Here is a 23,283-nt window from a genome sequence, read left to right on the forward strand (position 1 = left end):
AAATATAGCTACTGTTACACACCTGGCTTCATTTGTGTCCATAAATAATTTTTACTAAAAATTAAAGTGAAAACCAGCATTATTTTTTAACTGTATTTTTTTTCCAGTTATATTTTTTATTATTAATTGAGGGAAGAATACTAAGAAGGTTGATGTCTAACTTTAAAACAATGAATAAGGAGGAGGGTAGAGAATGGAGTCCCAGGTCTTTAGTGACGTATGCGTTTAAGGGTTAAGGTGTTGAAATCCAGTAAAAGTAAAAGTGATTGCAGTACCACTTTTGGCCACAATCTTTAATACACTTCCTTTAAAAATAAAATGAGACTGCCATCCCTCCATCCATCCTGCTTCTTATTGTTTTATTATTACTCAATATGTTTTTATTTGACAACACCCATTGATGTGTCAATATTCAAATCAAAAAATGAATTTGACACCAATCATCTGTATTATCCCAGTATGCTATCTGTTCCTTTTGTTCAACATGGTGACCCTGTGTGTGCCTGTAGACATCTTGTAATGTCACATATACACTTCAGTTGTTGGTCTTATCTGTTATGTGACGTCTAACTTAAAGGGACAAGAGCAACATTCACTGCCATTTATATAAAGCTCGGAAGAGTCAGGACATTTTTTATATAACTCTGATTTTATTCGTCTGAAAGAATAATGTCATATACACCTAGGGTGACTTGAAGGGTGAGTAAATCAAAGGCTAATTTATGTTTCTGAAGTCCATAAAAGTCCATCTATCCATCATATAACGGCTCCACAGAGCTCCAGGGGGTTAATAAAGGTCTTTTGAAGTGAAGCAATGTGTATAAGAAATATATCCATATTTAAAACTTAATAAAGTAAATTATCTAGCTTCCACCAGATTAGAAAAAAGTGCATTGCAACTACTAACTGCTGTGTAGTTTCGTCAGGCATAGTGTAAGCATTTTGAAGCATTTTGTGCTGCACTTTTTCTGTAAGTCGAATACGGAAGGCGATCTGGTGGAAGCTAGATAATTTTTCGTGGTCTTCAAAAACGGAGCAACAATTCACTGCCATTGATAAAGCTTGAAAGAGCCAGGATATTTTTAATATAACTGATTGTGTTTGTCTGAAAGAAAAATGCCATATACACCTATGACTTGGGTGAGTAAATCATGGGCTAATTTTCATTTTCGGGTGAGCTAACCATTCAGGTTACTAACTTCTCTTTTAATATGTTGTTCTGTTTTTGCGCACCTCCTCAGCTATGCCAGTATAATATGTACAGTCTTGCCAATAAAACCACATTGAATTGAATAATGAGAGATAGAATGTGAGAAATACAGATTGAAAGAGAGCAATCTTCACCTTGAGGTAATCATAGTTTTGCTCTGTGAATGCAACGCATCTTTTGCCTCTGAGACCAGACAGCTCAAGTACACAGAAACAGTCATTGTGAGAGTGTGCGTGATTCAGGTATCTAATCTCGTTGAGATGTGAGGCAGTAGTTTGGCTCATCAGCATTCTGCTTGATATGGTATATTGTCACTCGCTCACTTTATCTTGAAATAGCCGTATAGCAAACTTTTGCAGTTGTTTAAGCAGCTATTCATGATCTGTAGTGGCCTGCTTTTCTCTTTATCAGTTTGTTTTAAAAACAGGCGAACATCCACTGTATACTGCTTTTACACAGTGCACTCTGTAGCCTCAGACAGAAATCTGACCCATTTTAAATCCTTGGGCTCTCATGCATATGTGATTGCTGCTGTATGTAATCAGAGTGATTAATTTATGACCGCCATAGCGTATCCATAGCTGCACGCTTATGTTTTACTTCATTATGATCTGTGGGTGTGTCTACAGGCTCTTCTGAGCACACAGAAACAGGGCCTTTACTGTATAGTTTATAGTCAAGTCAAGCTTTATTTATAGAGCATATTTAATAATTGAATTTAACCTAAAGTGCTCTACAAAAATAAACACATACAATATATGTGTATATCATATGGTTTTTCAGAAATCATTGTAATATGTTGATTTGGTTCTCAAAAAAACTTTATTTTTTCAGGATTCTTGAATGGAAAGTTTGAAAGAACAGCATTTATTTATTTATAAATAGAAATGTATTATAATATCAAGCAAGATAATTTTATAAAGATTAGTCCCCACTCCACCATAAGAGCAAATAAAGTGTTAGTGGTTAACAGTTTATGACCTAAGACCAGTAGTGAAAAATGAAGACCAGGAGTGAGGAGTGCAATTAATTTAAGAAAAAATTACTTAAGAATTGTTTGCCATTTCAACAGTCAAGTCTCAACAGTCAAGTCTCACGAGGAGTTCGTAGGCCGCGCTCCCTCTCTCACTGTCTCGTTGCCTCGCCCTGTTGTACATACAATTGTCCCAACAGTTATACTGTTTTCAAGGTCTATCCAAATCATTACTGCAATGTGGATGCTTCTGATTGGCTCAGAAAAAAGGACAGTCATGGTAAATTTACACACATTGCCAGTTAATCTGATGCACGTCTCCATAGACGTGGCACTTGTTGACGCTTTCACCCCGGAATTAATCCAATAGTGACCTTCCAGGTCCAGAGCAGGGGCCAGCTTGCCCAGAACAACAAATCCACCCATCTCTTAGTATGTCCATTCTCAACACTGATCTCTAACACCGAAAACTGTGCACATGCAAAGATACACAGTCTCTCCAAGGTTGGAGCTGATTAAGCTCCAGTTGTAACTAGAATGTTCCCCAAAACATACTGATAACATGTGCTTTCTCTCAGTGAGAGGTACAGACAAAAGTACAAGCAATATTCATCTTGATTCTTTAGTGTTTCAGTAAAAGGAAATATAAAATGAAAACATATAATAAATTAAATGAAAGACAAATCCATATTTCATATCAGGAAGCCAGGCTAAGTGAGCAAACACTGTTACTGCACTCCTGGCATGTTAGGGGTGTGTTCTACCTCAAATCCAAACACACAACACCTTGTTGCTATCGAGTGTTCAGTGACGCATCACACATCTCTAGGCCAGACATTCTGTCACTCCTCTGAGACCAAATACACACTTTAGAAAACAAGCATTGATTATGCATTTAATTAGGAAATATTTACAGATATATTGAAGCGGCAATAGATTTCAGAATTCCCCTTTTAACGGTAACAAATGTATTGCTCATTGTTAGTTCATGTTAGTAAATACATTACATAATTTTACCAAATAAAACCTTTTTTAAAGTGTTAAACATATTTTTTTATATATTTATTATATATTATTTATATTTTAGTTTATATGACAGCTGCAACCCATAGAAAGTAACATTCTCTTCAGCCTCAACGTTTTCCTCGCTTTAACTGTCTCAATCTCTCTGTTTCATTACACCTTCCTCCCTCTCCTCGATCCTCATCTCGCTCGATCTTGTGAGCAGAAGAGGAAACCGTATCCTCTGTTGGGTTTTCTGCTTTCACTCAAGCAAACCACTGTGCCTGATGGTGAAGGCTCTATCATGTACACAAACACACACTCATAGTCTGTGTCTGACATGTGTAGGTCAGTCTCAGGAGAGTGAGGTGGTGATTGTGGCTCCACCGCAGAACTCTACAGTGGTCATGGGTCGTCCAGCTGTGATGGAGTGCATGGCTCAGGGTGAGCCCAAACCCTTTGTGTCATGGAGCAGACAAGGTAAGGCCAAATATATTACATACATGCATCCACATCCTGGTCTAAGCTGTAGCAGTCAGGCTTTTAAGTGTCTGTGTGTGCATTTGAACCTGGTCTAAACATTCAGCCTGTACCTGCTCCAGCCTATGTAACCTGTCTGGTTAAATAAGGATGGATTACATCACAAATTAAGGCTTAACCCAAAACCCAAAATAGTTTATATATGTCTTTTTACTCTATTCATGTAGACCAAGACACATGAATGGTTACAGTTTATTTCAATGATCCACTTGAGACATTCTACTAGCAATAGATATTTAGCAACATGTCAACTAACTCTCATTAAAGTGTTAATAGACTTATTAGGTTAGGGTTGGTTAGAGCAAGATGTCATGTAGTCTACTAAGTTACCTCTAGTCAGTAAAATGTCTGTTGATGGGGAACGTCAAAATAAAGTGTTTGTTGCACTGTACAAATATTTTGTTGTTTTTTGTTGGTTTAACTTAAAGGGTTACTTCAGCGATTAGCATATGGTTTTGTATCAGTTGAAACCCTGGAGTATATTCAAATAAATGTGTTTTCCCCCCTCATATCCCCTGAGACAAGAGATTTATGCATTTTATTTCTGGAAAAATTCCTCCTATGACGCAAATTGACGATATTTGCATCATAGGAGGAATGTTTGGCTAAAGACTACAGCCAGCAGAGGGAGCCATTTCCGCATTTTTTGAACCCGCGCATGGGGGATGGGAGATAACAAATCCAGCTTAGCTCGCAGCTACAGGCACTCATTTAAACGGAGCTATGGTGAGCAATGTAAGTCTTTTAACTTCTCAAATTAATTTCTATGAAAGTTAAGCATGCAAAGGCATGAACTGAAACTCGCCAGACTGAACTCGCGGTGTGAATGTATGCCGCAAGTGTAGTCACGATTACCTCAGCTCTCATCATGAGAGCTCATTTAGCTCATTTAGCTCATTTATCTGACTCCTGCAGTTAGTGCTCAGTGCTGTGATACTCGCGCGGTGACTCACTCATTATATTGAACAGACATGTTCAGTTTTTAATTGTAGTGCCTTCTCCAACTTAGTCACAGTAATCAAGTTGGTGGCTTTGGGAATGGCCTCACAGGGCAGCAAAGCATTCTGGGAATTGGAGTCTTTCATCCCCATGAGACAAAAATAAATGTTCTGTCTTTTCTCAGTCTAGAAGGCACAAAATTCATCAAAAATAATTTCACATTTCTACTACATTGATGACCCAGTTTAAATACAGATTCATCTTCCCAGCGCGGAAGTACCCCTTTAAAAAAGTACCCTGGTTGCCTTATAATTTTATATAATATATCTAGTCTATAGTCTATAATATAATAGAGCTTTTTGAAATATATTTTTTTGTTGATACAATGAACGAAATTTGTTTTTAATAAATAGAAACTCAAATTATTATTGTATCAGAACCACATAAAAAAATTGATAAATCATGAAAATAGCACTATTTGGCATGTTTCACTGCGTCATCAGAAATAAAACACACACAATTAACAAAATCTTTTAATAATATTGTAATAAAGGTTGTTAAATCTCAAAAAATTTAATTGCATTAACTCAAAATTTTAATTTCAATGAACTCAATTTTAAGGCAACCAGGTAACTTTTTTTCAATATATTTTTTTACAGTGTGTTATTAAACAGACCATATAATACTAATGACATGTAGTGGCAAAGTTACTTTGTAGAATGTTTAAAGTGAACTATTAAAATAGTGTTACCATTAAAATATATAATTCAATAATTGTATATATATTTCAAAGTATGAATATATATATATATTTTTCGGTTTGACTCCGAATATATATATATATTTCGGTTTGGCTCGGTTTGACTCGGGTTGGGTCAGTCAGTTTGAAGTAAGAGTAGGATAGCCTGGTAGGTTCGAAACCTGGTGAAAAATCCTTTCCGTGCCCTTAAACACCTGGTTGATTGGGAGACACTGTGCTTATAATAAGTGCATTGTTGTTTCGGATGAAAGTGTTTGCTGAATGACCAAATTATAATTTGTTTTTGTGACCACAGTGAACTTGGAATGCTTACATAGAACAATGTAGTAAATGATCCCCACATATTTGTGATTTATAGAGTGAGCTTATATGTTTGCTTTATAGACACGTGGCTCTGCTGCAGCAGACACCCCAACTACCCCCCACCCTTCACCTCCACCACTGTTACTGCTTTCATCCAGGTTCATTACGGACCTCATTTTGTCCTCTTTCCTCCACAGTGAAAGGCTGTATAGCTGAGAGCATTATTCTCATTAGGTTTCATAAAAAATTAACAAGATGTTGTAAATTGCAGAAGGTGTCTTTTTTTCTTTGTTTGAGTGCTAATATGGCAGCCTCAGACGGTCCGTGTCTAGGAATCGTTAATGCATGCCGTACCTCCCCAGTGCTGTACTGACCTCTGTCGGTTCACATTACTCATCGCACACCAGTATAGGATACTACGCAGTGTTTGTGAAACACATTTTTAACAGTTTAAATGGATCATTCTCTTAAAATTAAACATCTTTGAGCATTGTGGGACCTTCATGTTGTTCCATACACACACATACTTGCACTTTCTTTCTGCCAAGGATCACAAAAATAGAAAAGTTCTATGGAAAAAATTTTCTTTAGAATTTTATGGTGCTTTTGTGTCCTTTAATGAAACTTTAAACCTTCAATCCCCATTAATTTTAATTGTACTGTGTTCACATTGTTTGAAACAATGTGAGGGTGAATAGATGACCGACTACTCCTTTAGCTACTTGTCATTTTGTTTAATAGTGCACAACGTACTTGAATACTAGGGCTAAAATTAGAGTAAAGACTTAAAATCTCGAATATGGCCTTTTTAACTGTGCCATTTCTTTTGTATTCATGACGAATGTGTCAGTTTATCTTATCTTATGGGGTTTTTTTTTTGTGTTTTTTTACACAACCACTCCTCTGGGATGCATAGATGGGAAGCCTATAGCTACAGATGTGGTTGTCCTGGCAACCAACCTAGTGATTCCTGACACCCGCAGTCACCATGCTGGAGTGTATGTGTGTCGTGCCAACAAACCCAAGACCAGAGATTTCGTGTCATCTCCTGCTGAACTTCGAGTACTGGGTAATTGTGTGTGTGTGTGTGTGTGTGTGTGTGTGTGTGTTTTCTTATAACTGAGCCTGCATATTTTGAATGATTCCTAGATACATTACTGAGGGACTGTATATAATGCATCATGCATAATTAATTATGAACAATAGCATGTTTATATATTAGTAACATTAACCTCCGTTAGTTGGTTGTACCTAATGTGTTAAATTGAACTGTGTTGTATAGTTGTATGAATATTTCTATATGATTCTCTTTTAAATCCCTTCTCGCTGTATTTTTTTATCCTCACTCTCATTCTGTTCAGCTCCACCAGTCATCCTCCAGCCCCCAGAGGCAGTGTCCCTATCCCGGGGGAATACAGCTCGGTTTGTGTGTAATAGTTCTGGTGACCCTCCCCCTGCTCTGCGCTGGCTTAGGAATGGAGAACCGGTCCAGTCTAATGCCCGGGTTAAGACTCAGAACCCCGGAGTTCTTCTCATCAACCAGCTGCGGCTGGACGATGCGGGATACTACCAGTGTATTGCTGCCAACAGCCTGGGTACCGCCTGTGCCACCGCCAAGCTGTCCGTCATCGTGAGGGAGGGGCTGCCTAGCCCCCCTCGTCATGTGTCGGCCACCCCCCACTCTAGCACTTCAGCACTGCTCACCTGGGACCCACCTGAATACAATAGTGATCAGATCATTGGCTTCTCAGTACACTACCAACGCACGGCAGGTGAGAGAATTTTATATATATATATATAATTGATTATTTTTTTATAGAATGCTACTGACCAACTGCAATATGTATATCTTTATCTATACATTGTCAAACTGTCAATAATTACTTTAGTTGATTTACAGCAAGTCTGACAGTTGGTTGTAAACTTTATGTTCGATTCACTAAAAAGAACCAGCTGATAAGAGACATTATTCTGTAATCAAAGTACACTGGTTGGGTTATACTCCACGTTAGTGGTGTCAATACTGTGTCAGTAGTGGTGATGTAATGCTGCTGAATAAATAATTTGGTTCCCAACCATATTCATAATGTGTTTAAATTAGTGTTCTTAACTAAAACTATTAACAATAATTTTCTTCAATTGAAATAAAGTTGAAATAGAATCAAATATAAATATTACATGTATAATTAAAACGAAATTTGTAAAGTGAAAATTAAAAATGTTGTTTTGGCAACTAACTGAATTTAAATACTAAAATGACTTATACTAAAATTAAATACAAATATATATTGAAAAAAAAAACTAAAAACTAATACTAAAGTAAATAACAAAATTACTAAAACAAACTAAAATATTAAAAGGTTAAAGGGATCGTTCACCAAAAAATGAAAATGTGATGTTTATCTGCTTACCCCCAGGCCAGAGCATCCGAGCACTGTAAAAAAAAATCAGGTCTCCAATTGAAAATGTTCTAGTGATTGATCACATCTAAATTTTTCAGTTGGCCACATTGAATTTCAGTGAATTAAATTGCATCAATTCACAGAAATTCAATTTGGCCAACTGAATTTTTTTTTTTTTTTTTTTTTACAGTGAGATAGTGAGGTTATTTGTTTCTTCAGTAGAACACAAATGAAGATTTTTAACTCGAACCGGTGCAGTCTGTCAGTTGTATAATGCATTTGAATGGGGTGTAATTCTATGAGAGTAAAAAAAAAAAAACATGCACAAACAACTTCAAATTATACCCTGTGGCTTGTGACGACACATTGATATCTTAAGACCATTGATGTCTCAAGACACCGAACAGTATTTATATCATTTTGTGCCTCAAATACAACACTATGTACAACAGCCACGAGCGCGCCATCACTTCCGCTGGGTAAGGTCAATGGGATACAAGCGGCGGACGTGATGTATTGGACGTCATATCTTGTAATTGTGTACTGTTCAGTTTCTCACACAAACCGATCGTTTCGTGTTTTAAGACATCAATGTGTCGTCACAAGCCGCAGGGTTTAATATGAAGTTGATGTTTTTTTTCTTTCTCATAGAATTACACCCCATTGACATGCATTATATGTCACAGTGCAACGGTTGGAGTTAAAAATCTTAATTTGTGTTCTACTAAAGAAACAAAAACACTTACATCTTGGAATGCTCTGGGGGTACGCAGATAAAAATCTCATTTTTATTTTTTGGTTAACTATCCCTTAAATTCAAAATAAATATATAAATATTACTAAAATAACACATTGGGACAACATTTGAAAAAGGATCTCTTGTTCTCAAATTTCCTAAACTTTCTGTGAGCTCTTTCCTGTTTAGTTACTGGAGTCCCTGTTTGACCTGCAGTGTTTCTCATTACACTGAGTGTAGCCAGTTTAAGTGGATCAGTCCACAGAGAAAAATCCTGTCTCATTACTTTACCGAAGCCAATCCACTTCATAGATCGCTGCTGTACAGAACCACAAGCCATAAGTAATGTAAGCTCTGGCTGTTATTGATGGGGTCGCTCTTCTCCTCATTTAGAAACTCATACTTAAAGGACTGTCAGAAAAAATATATATTTTGGTTCAGATCACAATTTTAAAAAAAGCAAATGTACTATTTGTGTGTACTATAAATTGTGTGTTTACAGGCTCAGACAACATGGAGTATCAGTTTGCAGTGAATAACGACACCACAGAGCTGCATGTAAAGGAGCTGCTCCCTCACACAGCCTACACCTTCTATGTAGTGGCATACTCACCCATGGGGGCCAGCCGCCCGTCACAGCCTGTTACTGTGGAGATGCTAGAGGATGGTGAGCACTGCCTATTGGGTTAAAGGTCAGGTTTTTAATGTGATAAGAAAAGTGGTATTTGTATGATATGTATACTTTGCATAAAATGCACATTTTCTGCATACATGGAATAACAACCTACTGCGACATATAACTTTACAAGCAATGCATAATGCTGTATGCAATGTGCTAGACTTGACCAATGCTAGGCCATTTACATTGTGACAAATCAACCAGAAGCAGTATGATTTTTTTCGCAAAGCTGATTCGAAAGACCGCCGTTCGCCAGCTTCTGTGTTTACTAGTTAGCCTGACAAGCCAGACCCACATCAAGATGTTTGGTCTGGAAACTCACCATTGACAGCTCAATCTGAGGGGCGGGATAAAGGGTTGTCTTTCAAACTCCCTCTACACGCGATAGGATAGCGCTACAACCAACCAGAGCAACGAAGGTGAAACAGAGCTTGTTGACAGATTAAACATTCACCGGTCGGCTAAACTCCGAACACATCTTCCCTTTTTAAGAATGACTTCAGTGCCGTTCTTTGTTCTTTTCTCAGAGAAAAGCTTAACTCCAAGTCTTCCAGAATCGCAGTAAAAGCTGATTCGAAAGATCGCAGCAGTTCGCCAGTTTCTGTGTTTACAAGAAGCACGCAAGCGCAACTCGGCCGTCGTCATTATGGCCCCGCCCGCCAACTCTATACACGATGTGATTGGCCCGTCCAGAGTGAGTGGAATACAGCTCAGAAGGGTATTGAGAGTTCCTAGACGACACTTGCGGGCAGATTAAATTTGCTGCCGCTAGGGTGCGTCTAGATTTCTAGGCTATTTACTAGTAGCACGCAAGCTGAACTCAGCCTCATTATGTTAAGCCCCGCCCGCCGACTCTATACACGATGTGATTGGCCCGACCAGAGTTTGCCGTTTAAAGCTCAGAAGTGTATTGAGAGTTGCTAGACGACACTCGCGGCAGATTAGATTTGCTGCCGCTAGTGTGCGTCTAGATTTCTAGTCTAAAAAAAATCCACTGTTGCTGAAATAAACATATTGCAAATTTATTAGACATGCACCTAATTTTTTTTATGTAAAAGCAAGTGTTGCCATTTATATTTTAAATGTGTAAGATTTCCATTGTCAGCCACTTAGCTGTACAAAAAAACTGCCTGTTATGCTGCTTGATGTTGCAAACTGGTATTTATCATATAATTTATTATCATAATCATAAACGAGTTTTACCAAAAATAGTTTTTTTTTTTTTTTCATTTACTGCACTGTGTTATTCTTCTAGTTTAATCTGTTATTTAGCTTCTAGTCTAATCTGAAGTCTCCAACATTCACAGGAAATAGCTTACTTCTGCATGGAAAAATAAGTTAGACACATAAGCAGTTTTCGATCATATGGCTGCCCTCTGGTGCCCAAAGAACATTTTTTTTTAATCTCAAATGACCTGTGTAATAGACACTAATAGGACACTTTTTCTGTGACTTGCTGTCTTGCGGATTTACAATGGCCACCATGTTCACAAGACCGTAGTGTAGGGTGTCCCGTTTGCATTTTTGGTTTCAGAAGAGTATTTCTACCATCCCCATTTGTGGCCAATATGTACCCTCGATGCCCCTCTAGATTTGCATACTTATGCTCTATTCTATTAGCCTAGAAATCTAGACGCACCCTAGCGGCAGCAAATTTAATTTGCCCGCAAGTGTCGTCTAGGAACTCCCAATACCATTCTGAGCTGGATGGCCCAATCACATCATGTATAGAGTCCGCGGCGGGGCCATAATGACGACGGCCGAGTTGCATTTGCGTGCTTCTAGTAAACACAGAAACTGGCGAACGGCGGCGGTCTTTCGAATCAGCTTTGACCGCGACTGTGGAAGACTTGGAGTTAAAGGGGGGGTGAAATGCTGTTTCATGCATACTGATCTTTTTACACTGTTAAAGACTTGGAATCCCATACTAAACATAGACAAAGTTTCAAAAGTTAAGGTGGACGTTTGATGGGAGTATTTCTTTGTCAAAAATACTACTTCCGGTTAGTCATAAGTTTCGGCAAGTTTTTTGAGATCATGCGTCCCCTTTGACGTTAACGGGGGCGGAATTTCCTTGTATGGGCCTTACGGACAATTCTACCGGAAGCGCGTGAGAGAGAGCGAGGGAGAGAGCGAAAGCAACAGGCTACGCCCATCAAAGCGCTGGCTTGTAGGATGCTAAACAGGTGATATAACCAGTAGCTACTGACTTACCCACTGATAGGCCGGCGGTCGATCTGTATTAGCACTTTCCTCACGCGACGGGCGAATCACTTTGCTCACAGAGCGACTCACTTTCCTCATGCGGCAGGCGAATCACTTTCCTCACTGAGCGAATCACTTTCCTCACTGAGCGAATCACTTTCCTCACAGAGCGACTCACTTTCCTCACGCGGCGGGCGAATCACTTTCCTCACTGAGCGAATCACTTTCCTCACAGAGCGAATCACTTTCCTCACGGAGCGACTCACTTTCCTCACGCGGCGGGCGAATCACTTTCCTCACTGAGCGAATCACTTTCCTCACAGAGCGAATCACTTTCCTCACAGAGCGAATCACTTTCCTCACGCGGCGGGCGAATCACTTTCCTCACAGAGCGAATCACTTTCCTCACAGAGTGACTCACTTTCCTCACTGCAGCGCGCTGCTGCACACGTCATTATTTAGCTCCGCTCACACGACACGCCCCCACCCGCTCGGCTTTTTTCGGAAAGACTCGGAACAGCGCATCTTTCTTATATAATTATAAAAAAAATAAAGACTTTTCGGAGATATGCAGGATGCAATGCTACTCTATAGGTACTCAAGATTGACATGACACTGACTGAAACTGAGTGTTTCACCCCCCCTTTAAGCTTTTCTCTGAGAAAAGAACAAAGAGCGGCACTGAAGTCATTCTTAAAAAGGGAAGATGTGTTCGTAGTTTAGCCGACCGGATACGGCGAATGTTTAATCAGTCAGCGAGCTCTGCTTCACCTTCGTTGCTCTGGTTGGTTGTAGCGTTATCCTATCACGTGCAGAGGGAGTTTGAAAGACAACCGTTTATCCCGCCCCCTCGGATTGAGCCCTGTCTATGGTGAGTTTCCAGACCAAACATCTTGATGTGGGTCTGGCTTGTCAGGCTACTATTCTATGCCATTTTCTAGTATAAACAGTGTGAGTACACATTGACAATTCCGACAAGATGAAGTTTTTGGAAGAGTCAAGAGTTGTATGGTCAAGATGAAGATACCCAGATTATGCTCTTATTTAACTGAAAAACTGTGGAATAATGGACACTTCATGCACTGTTGCAGCCTTCCTTACCTAGCGTAACTTTCATTTGAGTATATTTGTATAGTGCTTTTCACAATTCATATGGTTTTTATGCAGCTTTACAGAAAATGCTTTATAGCATTATTGGAGGGGAGGGGAGGGGCTTTTAGACTCTAATGCTGGATGACAAAATATCCTTATAAAATGCATACACTACATAATACATAGTGCATAGTATGGTGTATAGTCTGTCAATTGAGATAACTACTGTTTTGTAAATCTTTATTTGCTTTTTGTTCTCTGCAGTTCCCAGCGCTTCACCGCAGCTGTCCCTGCTGAGCACATCTTCCACTGACATCAGAGTCATGTGGCTGCCCCTCTCCTCACAGCTGAGCCGTGGAGCCATCACTCGCTACCGCATTGACTACAGAGCACTAGAGCAGGGTAAGACAGCGCCATCTACAAACCCCTGCAGTGTTAACACTTGAAAATCGTTTTAAATCTAAAAAGTTCACATCTGGGTTTTTTGTATATCATATAATACATCAGGGTTTAATGGCTCATATAGTATGATATGGGGAGACTATGGAGTGTAAGCGCGATAAGGGGAAAAAACACCTCAGTTTTGTTCAAAGGCCCAAAGTTAACAAAAATATGCTATTTGATTTACAACATTCTGATAGCTTGTAATGTAAATTAAAGATATATATTTTTAATAGTATAGCAGACTATTTTAATAAAATGCATACATTTATCAGCTGTAACTCTGCCATTTTATAATATGTCTTTGTAAGATGATATATAAGTGTTTATTTTTTATGACCAGAGCTCTGGTTTAGTTGTTGGGGACAAAACACATTATGCAATGCAATACAATGATGTTTGAAAGATGTACAAATACAGTAAATTTACAGTTAACTCAAAAGCGTGCATGCCTTTGTGTATGTGTATGGATCAAGTAAACCAGCATCAATCTAGTAAGTGTTCATTTTTAAATGTTACTAATAATATAAAAGATTTTACATGTTTTAACAACCAGACTACAGAAGGCATGTAGAAGATTATGTACTACAGGGTTTTTATAAAGTTTTTATCATGTTGATAATTTAGAATGATTTAGAAATGTGTGTATCAAATAAGATACAGTTAGGTTACATAGGGTTAAGATTTATGAGGAGTGTGTGTAAGGTTTTGCCTTGACACATGTTGATATATTCATGTTAGCTGCTGAATGTGTAGGTTTGAGCATTTATCTGCAGTCGCTAGTAGGGCAGCATGCATGTCGGGGATTTTGAGCTGAATGACAAAGACATGGATGATTGCTTTTGCTCTATTAGAGCTCTGGATGCTTAATGAACAGTAATAAAGGTGGAACAAAAGACAGATTCAGTCTGATGGCCTGTGACACAGAATAAGAGACAGCACCAAAGTCAATTCAGACACCCATTGTTCATGCTTTTTATCAGCCAGCTGCAGAAATGATTTCCACTGGCAAACTTATTTCCTGGCCCGTGTTTGTGTGTGTGTGCCCTACAGCGGATCACATATACTCTGTGGAAGTAGGTGGGAATGAGACACAGGTGACTCTAAGGGATCTGAAACCAAATCAAACGTACCAGCTCCGGATTGCGGCGGGAACACAAGCTGGGTTCAGTCAGCCTTCTGAGTGGGCCTCGCACCACACACCAAACCTTACTCAGGGTGAGTAAACATGAAAATGCAGTCATAAGCAAATGCACTATATCCATATAGATACCAGTTTAAACTCTCTCAGGGTTAAACTTGTATGCAGTGGCGCCTCCAAGGGGCGTCCGGGGGGCCATTGATCCCCCTAAAACAACAATGACCTCCCTTATGCCTCACACTTAATTCTGGACATTATCAGACATGGGCCAAATACTTTACGTAGTGTTCATAAGCGGAATGTTTTGAACTTAATGTCACCACATGCTTTATCCCCAGTAATTGTTTTGTGTGCAAAACAAATGAATTTATTGTTTTGTGTGTTTAGATCTTGTCCGACCTGGTACAATGTTCAGATCTTTTTGTACAAGGTTTTACATATATACTATATTGCCAAAAGTTTTGGGATGGCTTTCTTTACATGCACATGAAATTTAATGACATCCCATTCTTAATCCGTAGGGTTTAATATGGAGTTGGCCCACCCTTTGCAGCTATAACAACTTCATCTCTTCTTGGAAGGCTTTTCACAAGGTTAAGGATTGTGTTTATGGGAATTTTTGGCCATTCTTCTAGAAGCACATTTGTGAGGTCAGGCACTTATGTTGGACAAAAAGGCCTGGCTAGCAGTCTCTACTTCAATTCATCCCAAAGGTTTTCTATCGGGTTGAGGTCAGGACTCTGTGCAGGCAAGTCAAGTTCCTCCACACCAAACTCGCTCATCCATGTCTTTATGGACCTTGCTTTGTGCACTCGTGCACAGTCATATTGGAACAGGAAGAGGAAATTCTCAAACTGTTCCCACAAAGTTAGGAACATGAAATTGTCCAAAATGTATTGTATGCTGAAGCATTAAGTGTTCCTTTCACTGGAACTAAGGGGCCAAGCACCACCCCTGAAAAATAACACCATACCATACTCCTTCCTCTACCAAACTTTACACTTGGCACATTGTAACCAGGTAAGTATCATTCTCCTTTCAACCACCAAATCCAGACTCGTCAATCAGATTGCCAGACAGAGAAGTGTGATTCGTCACTACAGAGAACTTGTCACCACTGCTAGTGAGTCTAATGGTGGCGTGCTTTACACAACTGCATCCGATACTTTGCATTGCAATTGGTAATGTATAGCTTGGACATAACTCTTCTGCCATGGAAACCCATTCCATGAAGCTCTCTACCATGAGCTAATCTGAAGGCCACAGGAAGTTTGGAGGTCTGTAGCTATTGACTCTACAGAAAGTTGGTGATTTCTGCACCTCAGCATGCGCTGACCCTGCTTTGTGATTCTATTTGGCTTACCACTCTGTGGCTGATTTGCTGTTGTTCCCAATTGCTTCCACTTTGTTATAATACCACTAACAGTTGACCATGGAATATTTAGTATTGAGGAAATTTCATGAATGGACTATGAACAGGTGGAAACCTATCACGGTTCCACGCTTGAATTCACTGAGCTCCTGAAAGCAACCCATTCTTTCACAAGTGTTTGTTGAAGCAGTCTGCATGCCTAGGTGCTTGATTTTATATTCCTGTGGCCATGGAAGTGTTTGGAACACCTGAATTCAATGATTTGGAGAGGTGTCCCAATACTTTTGGCAATATAGTGTAATACTGTTCAAGGTTTGGGTTCGGCTTATGCTCACCAAGGCTAATGGCTTTTTTTCTGATCATAAATACAGAAGAAGAAGAAAAAAAACTGTAATATTGTGAAATATAATTACAAATTAAAATAACTGTTTATTAGTTTAATACATTTTAAAGTGTAAAACTAAAGATCCACACTTGTTTGTGTGTCCTTAATGATTTTTTCCCCCCAACAAAGCACATATAGCTCAATCAGTTAAATTATTGCAATTTTGACTGATCTTCGCACCCAGTTATTCTATCTTTTAAAATATATTTTATGGTGCAATTTACATGCAACCATATATTCCATTAGTAATCGGATTGACGGCTCAGTTGGACTTCATGTAAACACATTAATCGAATCCAAATTAATTTAATCAGAATCCGATTAAAAGGAGGGGTTTATTCCTTTTCTAATCCGATCGAGAGAACATGTAAACACTTGATGTTGAATAAACATTGTTGGAAAAAGTTACATAAATGAGTGTCCTGTCATTGTAAAATCTCCTTTCACTCAGCGTCTGTGGAGAAGGAAAACATCCCACCATTACTTGTTTCGGATTCTCATCCACAGACAACTTGTTCTCGGCACGGGGTGGGGCATTTTTACTGTGTGATAAATATAAGCAGTAAAACAAAACGGTTTATATGCTCATTGTCTCCAAATTATGACCAGAAATGGATACATATTAAGTCTGCTGTTTAAAACAAATAAAGAACCAATGTAGAAGAATAGTTGTTATGCGCAAACGACTGGAAACATTGTTTATTTTTTGCAGTGATGTGCGCAAAAAATCAATTCCATTTTAAGCTTTTGACAAATAAATGCTCACATAAACCCGATCACTTTGTTTAGCGTTCATGTAAACACTACATGCAGATTCATCAATCAGATTGAATTCAGTCTGGTTGAAAGAACAGTTGTGCATGTAAAAATAGCCAGAGTCACATGATCTTACAGAAATCATTATAATATGATGATTTCTTATTATTGTTGAATAATCACAGTTGTACTGCTTAATATTTTTTGTGGAAAATCTGTAAAGCCTTGCGAGTGTGCACACAACAAAATACACACTGCTATTCTCACTAACTGCCTTTGTTGTTTTTCCCAGTGCTCTTTGCTCCCACTGAGCTCAAAGTGAGAGCCAAAATGCATTCCCTCCATGTCACATGGCAGCCGCCGCCCAATCACACTCAAATCACCGGCTACAAGCTTTCCTGCTGGGAGGTGGATGGAGAGGAGCTGACCAATGAGGAGAAGCCTGTGATCAATGAGAGGATTCAACAGATCAAACTGAGGAAGAGAGTTAAACACCATGAGGTCTCAGGTCTTGGTGAGAGTTGAGCATTTACTTTTCACATATGCTTTACTCTCACAAAACAATATTCTTGATACTGAATATTGTCGCATTTAGTTCAAACATGATGAAGAAATGCCAAAAAAAGATCACAATAACACACGGTTTATATAATAACTCAAAAGCAGGTTATCCAGAAATGTTTTTTTGTTAGTATTATTATTTATTGTTAGTCACAAACAATACTGAACAATGAGGAGCTTAAGAAAATAAGTGTTAACTTAAATAAAATAATATATATAAATCTTATTTTATTTATCTTATATTAAAGTTATTTTATTTCAGCTGTTTTCTAAGACAACATTTATAATTTTTATTTAGTTTAACTTGATGGGATAAAATAACTGAAATTAATCAAATGCAAAGTATGCAATATGCGAAATGCTTTACAATAAGACCACATGTGATTGGTTTGTTTCAGCTCCTGATCGGCTGTACGAGGTGAAGGTTTGGGCGTTTAATAAACAGACTGAGGGTTATCCTGCTGTCTGGAAGGGCAGAACAGAGAAGCTCACACAAGGTGCGTTTGGTTATGATGAGAAGAAATTGATAGATAATATCATATCTACCAGTCCTGTAGATTTAAATCTGAGTAAATTTGTGTGTGCGTGTGTATCCTTTTCTTAGTGTGGACAACAAAGTCTCTCCCACCATTGCCACCCATCAGCGTCAAAGCTCGTGCGAATAGTTCCACCTCTATCTGGCTCCGCTGGGAGAAACCGCACTTTAGCAACGTGCGAATCATCAACTACACTATCCGCTACAGCCCCGCAGGAATACGCAACGCATCACTGGTCTCATACTATACCAGGTACCATGCATATACACAAAAATATTAATGCATAGTCGAATTATAAATAGTCATTTTAAAAAAAGAGGCACATATCTCCACCATACTGTTTTCTTATGCAGTCTTTCATCCAGCAATTATTTACCAGTATTTGGCCATTTAGAGATCATCTATTTTAAAATCTACGATTCTCAATACTGTGTGTTATGATGCATTATTGTAAGAGCTGGGGGGTGAACACTTATTGAATTTAAAGATCAAGGTTAATTGTACTTCATTTGTCTTCCGAGAAACATTCTGAAGGGCAGAATTAAATGTAAAAAATATATATATATTTAAACAAAATTAGAAAAATCTTCATCTGGTTCAAAAGTTTTCAACTCCCTGGCACTTAATGCATGGGTTTCCTTCTGGAACATCAGTAAATGTTACAACCTTTTTTAGTAGTTGTGTTTGAGTCCCTCAATTGTCCTTGGTGTGAAAAGATGGATCTTAAAGTCGTACAGTCTTTGCTGGAGAAAGTGAATAAGGTGCTGGGAAACTGAAGAGTTTGCAGGACTTGAAGGATATTTCTGTAGAACATTGGGCAGTTCAACTGCTCAGGAATTGGGCCTGAATTTAATTTCCAAAAGGGCAATGGCCCGAAACATTCCTCTAACTATTGCCGGAACAACCTTGTGACGGAAGGAATCTGCTGGAACATTGAAAATGAGGGACTCAAAAAGTCAACCCAATCGAGCATATTTGGGGAGAGTTATATATAAAAATAAAGAAACTGGACAGACCTATTGTACATTCAAAGGAAAGCCTTTGGCTTCAGTTGCAGAAGATATGGGATAACATTAGTGTTGAAATTCTCAGAGGAAATGTATTGACAGAAAGATGTGTGTCATAATAGTGGAAAAAGGTGGACATACCAAATTTTAAAGTGAAAAGTGGATGAAACGGTGTGGCTCACTTCATCTGATATTTGATGGTCAGAGCAGCTATCTGCTTGTTTCATGGACATTATGAAATTAATTCATGCTTTGGAGGCAAATTATTATTATTATTATTTTTTTCAGATCGGTGAGGTGTTCTAATAATTTTGACCTTCACTGTGTGTGTATATATGTATACGTTCATCAGTGGTCTGCGGTAGTGATGTAAAAGTGAATCATCAAAAAAAAATTATATATCAAATGTAAATTTATGTCCGTTACATTTAATTTTCCTGGTTAAATAAATATTACTTAAAAAGAGTGATAATATAAAAATATATTAGTTAATATATTAGTTATTAATTAATATTAAAATATATTCATTAACAGCATATTTGTCTGCATTCGGGATGATTCGACGACACGCAAATGACGCAGGATTTATCACACGAACCAATCATAACCAATCATATACAATCATATTGTGATGGAGCCATTGCCTCCTCTTGTGTGTCTTTCCCCCATATTCATTCTCAGGGGTCTGTTAAAAGTCAGTGGGCTCAAGGGAGGCAAGCCTGCCGCTGTAACTTTACCTATGGGTGTCGCTGTTGGACTGTATAAAAAAAGAGTGATTTTTGTTTCACAGTTAGATGAGACATCAGTCAGTAGTACATCAGAGATGGGAGAGAGAACAGTGGTTCGCAGCCAGTTTGCGGTTAATTTTTTATTCATTGTTTCTGAAGAGCGCAAGCCCTCACACATCGTGCTGTGTGAAATACAGACTGAACAGAACATGAAAACATCCCCACTGTATGGCCAGGTTATACACAAACTACGTTTCTCAGCTGGATAAAGCAAGCCAGCTTCTTTCTAGTAAAATTATGATGATGGATGTGAACTTTAATAAAATCAATCAAAGATTATTGCAGTGGCATACTGGAGTCGTAAAGTAAGCTTTGCATCACAAGAAGAAATTACATTTTAAAATATAGTAAATATATTAAAATATAAAGTTATTTTAAATAGTAATAATATTTCACAAAATGACTTTTTTTAATGCATTTGTAATTAAACAAATGCAGTCATGGTGAGAATAAGAGACTTATTTCAAAAACCTATCTTATCTAACTCAAACTTTTGATTGGTCGTATGTGAGACATTATATAAGCCACACTTATCTCTAAATAGCAGCGTTGACTATTAAAAAATACTTTATTTATTAACCAGTCCTCTGTATTTTTCTTCACTGTCTTTCAGCTCTTCTCAGGAGATTTTACTGGGATCACTAAAGCCCTTCACTAGCTATGAAATCGCTGTACAGTCTAACGGAGTTGATATGAGTGGCCCCTTCAGCAGCACAGTGGAAGAATCCACACTTCCAGACCGTGAGTACAGCCCTTTTTAATGCTGTGAAAGATCCTTTGTTCTTAATAAATGAAGAAAACATGAAAAAGAAAGTTTAAAGATGATATATGGTAAACACCCCCCCCCCCACCCCCACCCCCCAAAAAATATTTTTTCACGCATGAGTTTCATTTCTGGTGAATCTGGCTGAGTTCACGCTGTATTTTGTCTGTTTGTGGGCGAGTGAGAGCTTTAATTATAGTGCGTATACAAGCGTGAGTGTCTGAAGGTTTGTGTAAATTGTGTGTGTGTGTGTGTGTGTGGGGGGGGGGGTGACGGGGGTTGGAGAGAAGTGATGAATGGAAGCTTATTTGTGAGTATACTGTGAGTGCGAGAGTTGTGTGGGTCATTGTGAGTCATTGTGTTTGTGTTAGGTTAACAGTTAGGGGATTAATAGGGAGAGGCGTAAGGAGATAATTGGCTTTAATTAAAAGCCCAGATGGAATTGCCCCTCTTGTTGGCCAAGAGTCTTTCAGCTTGTCAGTCAGTCTAGCCAAGTGATGGCAGGGAGGAGCACGTAGCAACAGCGATTTAGTGTCAGACTAACTGAGAGGAGCTTTATCTACTCTTGGGGGGGAGGAGGAGTGGGCACTTCAGAAGAGACTTTAAAAAATGAACAACTGATATTATACTCACAGCAGAATACTTTAAAACAGACTGTACATGCTACGATCATTATACCATCAGAAACATTTAATTGTACTTTTCGTAGAAAACTGCATATTTGTTTGATATTTATGTAGCATTAGCAGCTAGCAGCTTTTAATGCTGAACACTACTGTTTACATCAAGTGTAGTTTACTGTCAACCTCCTAAACTGACATTCCATGTAACCACTATGGTAAATTCCATAGTATTTTAAGTAGGAGTAACATTTGTCTGAAATAATAGATGGCGTGTGTGTGCACGTGTGTGCATTTTGAGGTTCAAAATGATTGGGAGATTAATAATTAAAGCTGCTGTCCGTAACTTTTTTTGTGTTCAAGATTTACAAAAATTATATAATGAGAATGTACAACATGAATCCATTTTCTAACCGTGTTTTTGTCTTACCCTGAATCATTATGGTTCACTTATAATAAGTATTTATATTGGGACTATTTCAGAGCGGTCTGGTAGGTACCGCTGCGGAGGAGCACAGTCCCTGTGTGAACCGCCCTAGACATAAACAGAGAGAAGTAGCTCCGGCTGCAATGTTCTTCCGCAAGATGCATGCAGTTCTGTTTATTAACCACTAGAGTGCAAAAAGTTACGAACTACAGCTTTAACATTCCTAATTATTATGTTGTTGTTTTTTTCCTTTTTGGTGTTTTGTGTGTCGGGTTTAAAGTGTGTTTTTGTCGTGGACCCTCCTCTCCTCCTGTGGAAATGCAGTTGAGTGCACTGGACTCATTCTCTGTTCTGGTTAGCTGGCGCCCTCCACTGGAGCCTAAATGGAGTCATTTTGTTCTACTGGATCCTCTACACTGGCAACATCAGCCATCCAGATCACCTGTGGATAAACCTCACACATGATGGTGAACCTAAAAACACGCACACAAACAACAAGCATGGTGTTGTACTTCATATGAGAATTGTTATTGGCCCACTTATAAATCTTTCTCTGTCTCACTCTCTTCCCTCAGGTTCTGTCCTCAATGCAGAGGTCCAGGGCCTGATGAGTGGGACTCGTTATTATTTTAAGATGGGAGCCTGCACTGAAATGGAGTGGACCATATTCTCCTGTGAAGGATGTCTATACTCCTCCAAAGAAATATGGTGTGTATGTGTATAATTTTTTCTTTAAGGGTTGTTTCTCAAGGTTTATATTACGTTTCTGGGGTCCAAATTTTGTTTTGGTTTATTAAATACTTTGCAGCATCAGATATCAATAACCAGTATTGAAACACTGTGTAAGCTTTGGTTTCCATAATTTGATGTTTACCTCCAGTTTATCCAATGAGCACCAGTGGCACAGAGCACTGCTTCTGTTTTTTTCACTGTGTAAGATTTTTTTATTTATCTTATTTATTAATACGATTAATCCATTTCATGAGCTGTAATTTTAAAAGCCATAAGACATTTTAAATTAATACAATTAAAATGAATATATAAATCACCAGGTGAACTTTTACCTCTTATGTAATATATATATATATATCTATATATATATATACGAATAAAATATATTCAAATACATTTACTTTACACTTGCACCTAACTTTGGTATTGATGCTTTTATCCAATATATGAATCTTACATTGTTTTCAGGATATATACGTTTAATCTGAATTAAATCTATGACCTTGCAGTACTCTTTAAGCTACAGAATTGTTTTAAAAACTTGTTTGATATGTGAACATCAGAAAATGGAAGCTTTTGGGATAAAAACATGAACCTTAAAGTATCACTAATTTCTGATTGTAGTATGTATCATTATGTGTATGTAATATTTTCTATTGCTTTGGCAATGTAACCCCCTTGTTTATAATGCCTGTTAAGTTTCTCTGAATCTGCATGAGGTTGTCGCAGGTGTGTGTGTGTGTGTGTGTGTGTGTGTGTGTGTGTGTGTGTGTGTGTGTGTGTGTGTGTGTGTGTGTGTGTGTGTGTGTGTGTGTGTGTGTGTGTGTGTGTGTGTGTGTGTGTGTGTGTGTGTGTGGACTGCCATCTGCCTCTGCCCATCACTGACACTCAATTAATAGCACTCCCACTGGGA

At 38.3% G+C, this 23,283-nt stretch overlaps 1 protein-coding gene across 1 annotated transcript in view; it reads left to right on the forward strand.

The window, feature by feature from the left end:
* The window catches only part of igdcc4 (immunoglobulin superfamily, DCC subclass, member 4), an 85,404-nt gene that overhangs the window by 58,520 nt on the left and 3,601 nt on the right, over positions 1-23,283 (forward strand). Inside the window, 14 exon segments of the mRNA XM_067426795.1 lie at positions 3,534-3,665; positions 6,644-6,796; positions 7,089-7,499; positions 9,368-9,532; positions 13,106-13,243; positions 14,336-14,500; positions 17,229-17,450; positions 17,896-17,994; positions 18,102-18,285; positions 20,442-20,569; positions 21,934-22,019; positions 22,021-22,105; positions 22,214-22,292; positions 22,294-22,346. Of these exon segments, the coding sequence (XP_067282896.1) occupies positions 3,534-3,665; positions 6,644-6,796; positions 7,089-7,499; positions 9,368-9,532; positions 13,106-13,243; positions 14,336-14,500; positions 17,229-17,450; positions 17,896-17,994; positions 18,102-18,285; positions 20,442-20,569; positions 21,934-22,019; positions 22,021-22,105; positions 22,214-22,292; positions 22,294-22,346 (2,100 nt within the window).

This window comes from Pseudorasbora parva, chromosome 1 (genome assembly GCF_024679245.1).
Source record: "Pseudorasbora parva isolate DD20220531a chromosome 1, ASM2467924v1, whole genome shotgun sequence".
NCBI lineage: Eukaryota > Metazoa > Chordata > Actinopteri > Cypriniformes > Gobionidae > Pseudorasbora > Pseudorasbora parva.